The sequence below is a fragment of the Epinephelus lanceolatus genome, chromosome 8 (genome assembly GCF_041903045.1).
Source record: "Epinephelus lanceolatus isolate andai-2023 chromosome 8, ASM4190304v1, whole genome shotgun sequence".
NCBI classification, from domain to species: domain Eukaryota; kingdom Metazoa; phylum Chordata; class Actinopteri; order Perciformes; family Serranidae; genus Epinephelus; species Epinephelus lanceolatus.
Window position 1 is genome coordinate 24,999,318 of NC_135741.1, and position 4,794 is coordinate 25,004,111.

The following is a 4,794-nucleotide window of genomic DNA, read 5'->3' on the forward strand; positions in this document are numbered from 1 at the left end:
AAACACAGTGGTTATTGTGGAGAAACAGCATCTCCTCTTAGTTGATTAGTTAGTTTTTCTGTTTTCATCCCTCCATTGCTTCGAGGTTGCTTTTTGACCCTTTGCCACCATGTGGGAGTTCAGGTCCATGTCTTTCTGGCGGGCTGTGTTCGCCGAGTTCTACGGCACCATGTTCTTTGTATTCTTTGGGCTGGGGGCAGCCCTCCGCTGGACCACCGGACCCCATAATGTCCTCCATGTTGCCTTTTGCTTTGGGCTGGCGGCTGCCACCCTCATCCAGTCCATCGGCCACATCAGCGGAGGACACATCAACCCAGCTGTTACCTTTGCCTACCTGATTGGCTCCCAGATGTCCCTGTTCCGTGCCTTCTTCTACATCATGGCCCAGTGTCTGGGAGCACTGGCTGGTGCTGCCGTGCTCTACGGGGTCACGCCCAGCAACATGAGAGGAAATCTAGCGCTCAATACGGTAAGATTACCTGCCAGTCACCAGAATACCACATCCATTACCGCAAATGTTACATCACATTAGTCACATGCACTGACTGTTGAATATTTATCACAAATTGAGTATTGTATGTACACAAAACATAGTTGCCAATTCAAGCCTGACAAGTATGACATATTGTCTTTAAAAGGGAAAAAAATCAGTGTGTATGTACGTGTAAAAAAAACTGCATCTGCATCATATATACAACAATTTAATTAAAAATATTGAAATCATCTTGACTGTGTTTTAAATTTTTGCACTCACATCGCTGATTTCATCTTTCCTCCCCCTCCTGTCTTTCAGCTGCAGCCAGGCATCAGCCTGGGCATGGCCACCACCATGGAGGTCTTCCTCACCCTGCAGCTCGTCGTCTGCATCTTTGCTGTGACTGATGAGAGGCGCAACGGACGCCTGGGATCTGCCGCCCTGGCCATTGGCTTCTCTGTGCTCATGGGGCATCTTCTTGGGGTAAGAACAAACATCTCACTGGGTTCATATAAAAATCTAATCATTGTGTCACCTCACATGCACATTTACTTACCCCTGACCTGCTTTCTGTCTTTGACTTAGATGTACTACACTGGAGCAGGAATGAACCCAGCCAGGTCCTTTGCCCCTGCTGTCCTGGTCAGGAATTTCGTCAACCACTGGGTAAGATGATGATCCGATCTGTAAATCTTGTTATACTTTGCATAGTAATGTGGCATCTTCAAACTCACTGACACATTCTGTTCTTTTTCTGCTAATGGCAGGTGTACTGGGTGGGACCCATGATTGGTGGCGCCATGGGTGCTCTGCTGTATGACTTCATGCTGTTCCCCCGTGTCCGCGGACTCTCCGAGAGGCTCGCCACACTGAAGGGCACCCGGCCTCCAGAGGCTGAGGGCCAGCAGGAGAGCAGGGGAGAGCCCATCGAGCTCAAGACACAGGCCCTATAAGCCTGGAGAAGAAGATTGGCTTTCTGACCCCCCCCAATCCCTCACCCCTCAATCTGCACCCTCAGATCCCGGTCCATCCTCAGCCCACTCAGCATTTCTGAGCACATACCTCCTCCCTGCTTCCGCACACGCTTAACATGATCCCCAAACACCTTTGTTATCCTCGTTCTGCATCCAGAACTGGACCTACCGAATTATAGTGAAGGGGCATCCACAGCCCCGACCATCTCGCCTGATTTCACCTCTACCCAACCTTCCTCCTCCTCTTCCTCCTTCTCCTCCTCCTACTCCTCCTCCTCCCCCTTGGACTGCAGGACAAAGATGGAGGGTTAGAAGAAGACTTGCCACTGAAGGAAGCACCCTGTGCCCTGTGGTGTGGGGAGTCAGTCACTCCTAGCTGACCAGGTGGCTATAACTGCTCAGGACAGGGGCCTCTCTCGCTATCTTTCTTTCAGTTTCTCTCTCTTTCTGTTTTTTCTCCCTATTTCATAGTCTGCTAGGAGTGAAGCTACAGTAGAGCAGTGGACTTCTGCATGCTTTTCCATTTTGATCCGGTGTGATCTCGCCCTTCGTCTCGTTATGTTAAATGAACTTTGGGTAAATTACATGTACGTATTGTACTTTACCAGTATTTATTTGGCTCACATTCTTTTTTTTTCAGTTGTACGTGTGTGTGTGTGTGTGTGTGTGTGTGTGTGGGTGTGTGCGTGTGTGCGCGCGTGTGAGTGTGAGTGAGAGAGAGAGTGGGTGGGTGTGCATGCATGTCTCTGTGCATGTGTATGCGTGTGTGTGCTTGTTTTAATTGATCATTTTTATTTTTCACTTTTCATTGCCACAATATTTTGTCTGTACCATGATTTCTTTTTTAATTTTACAAGCATATTTTAGGGAAAGATGCAACCTTTCCCACGCCCTAACTGATCCTGCAAAAGTTCAACAGATTCCATGTTTAGATTGATCCCCTTTTTATATCTAATGAAAATAACTTCTGCCTTCGAGTCTTGAAGCCAAATTTACTCAGTTCAGAGTTTGTGTCTCAGCTAGTGAAGCACACACACATTCATATTTATATTAAAATAAACACAAAACACAAAACCATCTGGTCTTTTCTGAGCTCAGTCTTCAATGACGTTACAGTTACACTTGAAATGGTTTAATTGCCACCAAATCTGTTGCTTTATAAGTGGGAAATCTGCACCACATTTAGACAACTTATACAGTGTTTGTGTTGGGTTACATTTTAAATGACTTCTGGCATGAGCTTTGCTTTTAGAGCAGCGCTTATCACAGATTCATGTACAGGTGTGTGATAGTTGGTTTGCTTTTACTTTTGCGTGTCTGCCATGGAAAAACAAAGAAAGCAAACCTGACAAGCTGTCATGAGGAACACGATTTTTTTTTTTTTTTTTTTTTTTTAGTTGAATTGTGTTGTTTGACACGACTGAAGGGTCTTTGTTACATCAACTCGAGGTTAGAAAATGAAAGAGTGCATGAGGTGTGGTGGCTTGTTGCTGGTGTTGGCAAACACCTGGTGCCTTCTCTTTTCTATGCTGAGCTGGGCGGCTCTTTGGGAGTGAGATAATTTTATTGGACAAGCCCCTCTCCGATATTTGGGAGAAGAGAGAAGGTCACTGCGAGGCGACTGAAATCTTTAGTGTGTTTGTACAGGGTGATAAATGTACACCTTTATTTTCATACAACCTACACAAGAGAGAATGAACTTTGAAGTTGAAGCTCTACATTTGCCCGGCGTCCCCTCTCTCTTCCATCCCTCCTTCATTCACCCTACCTCCTCCCTTTGTTTACGAGGCAGCCATCTTGTTCTGCTCTAATGAGGGGACATCTAAAGCTGCTGGGATGGAGGGAAGGGGACAGGGCACGGAGATAAGTTAGCATTTTGACAAATTTCACCCGAGCAGTTACCGAACCAGACATGTAAGCTGATTCTCTTTCTGCTTCCTCTACATAACCTTTTTTTTCAGTGTGATTTCCCTGGCAGTGGTTGAGTAGAATTTACATTTTAGTGACATGTTGAAAATTAGCATTTGTGTTCTAATGGAAAAGCTTTGTGATGTACAGTGTAAAGTTTTCTTTTTTTAAAAAATCATTTCATGATTGTTGAAACTGGATGGATAGGAAATATAATATGCTAGTTATGCAATGTCTCCTCTTGGCTGATGGATTATGGAAGTGATGCCGATTATGTTATACACCAATATGCTTTCATTCAATGGACAGCCTTTTTGGTACCAGGCATACCTTCCCGATCGCAATGCCATTGATTTATTATTTTTATATGTCAAAAAAATCCGAAAATTCTTATGTTTCCAATCATTTCTTTGTCTGTTTTCTTTTAGACTGTAGAGAAATATGAGATTTAAATAGATGGTCCCACACAGGACAGACTACATTTGCCAAAAAAGCAAATCTTAAATGTTTGCAACAATTATCATTTATGACAGGGGTGTCAAATTCATTTGAGTTCAAGAGCCACATACAGCCCAATTTGAACTAAACTCAATCTCAACCTCAAACCTAAATATTTCCCCTGTCTTGTAGTGTAAAGAAGGCCAAGTGCTTTCTAAAAACGTTAAACCCTTTATAAAACAGATGGTGAACAGCCTGAGATGTCTTCAGAAAAATAAGTGCAATTTCAACAATATGGCTCAGTTTTTCCACATTTCATAAGTCTACTACTCAGTGACATTAAATGTGCATTTTTCCATACATTTCCACTCGTGCAGAAATGCTGGCGTCACCACACTACATTAAAATAAAGCGGAAGCTATTGAGGAAGCAGGTTAAGTTATCCCCTGCCTTACAAACCATTTACAAATCGAAAGTTTTGGTACTACTGTACCGAAACTGCTGACTCACACAGTGTTCAGTATCATTAAATATAACTGCAAAAGGGTATCCATTGTGTTTCCAGAGAACTGTGTTGTGGTCAGGGCGGAAAAGCCTATGACTCAACATTTTACATGAAGTGGCTACTTACTGTTTAACTTCCTCCTGAAACCTGATAAAAGGTAGCCCTTACAAATACATCAGAATTAGATGTGCCCTTTGATGGACAGGTTCTGGCACACAGTTCATATTTTTGACACCCCTGATTTATGACATACTCATGCCACATCTGAGAACTAAACCCAGTAACCATTTCCATAAACATTTGCAAGTCAGATGAGGTTATGTCTGCGGTACCACAGGGACAGTCAAAGAGTCAATTTAGTCCCCAGTGGCTTGTTGAACATATTCCTCTGTGTGCAGCTTTTAAAATGTCTACACAAACATCTGTGATATCAGTCAAAGTTGGCTTAAGACAGATAGGCTAGTTAATACCTTGTAAATAAATTCACGAAAATA

At 43.5% G+C, this 4,794-nt stretch overlaps 1 protein-coding gene across 1 annotated transcript; it reads left to right on the forward strand.

Annotated features, from left to right (window-relative positions):
• mipa (major intrinsic protein of lens fiber a) lies at positions 1-1,564 on the forward strand. The gene is made up of 4 exons (XM_033628274.2): positions 1-469; positions 794-958; positions 1,061-1,141; positions 1,243-1,564. The coding sequence occupies exons 1-4, from the start codon at positions 110-112 to the stop codon at positions 1,426-1,428; spliced, it is 792 nt and encodes a 263-aa protein (XP_033484165.1). The 5' UTR covers positions 1-109; the 3' UTR covers positions 1,429-1,564.
• The last annotated feature ends 3,230 nt before the right edge of the window (positions 1,565-4,794 follow it).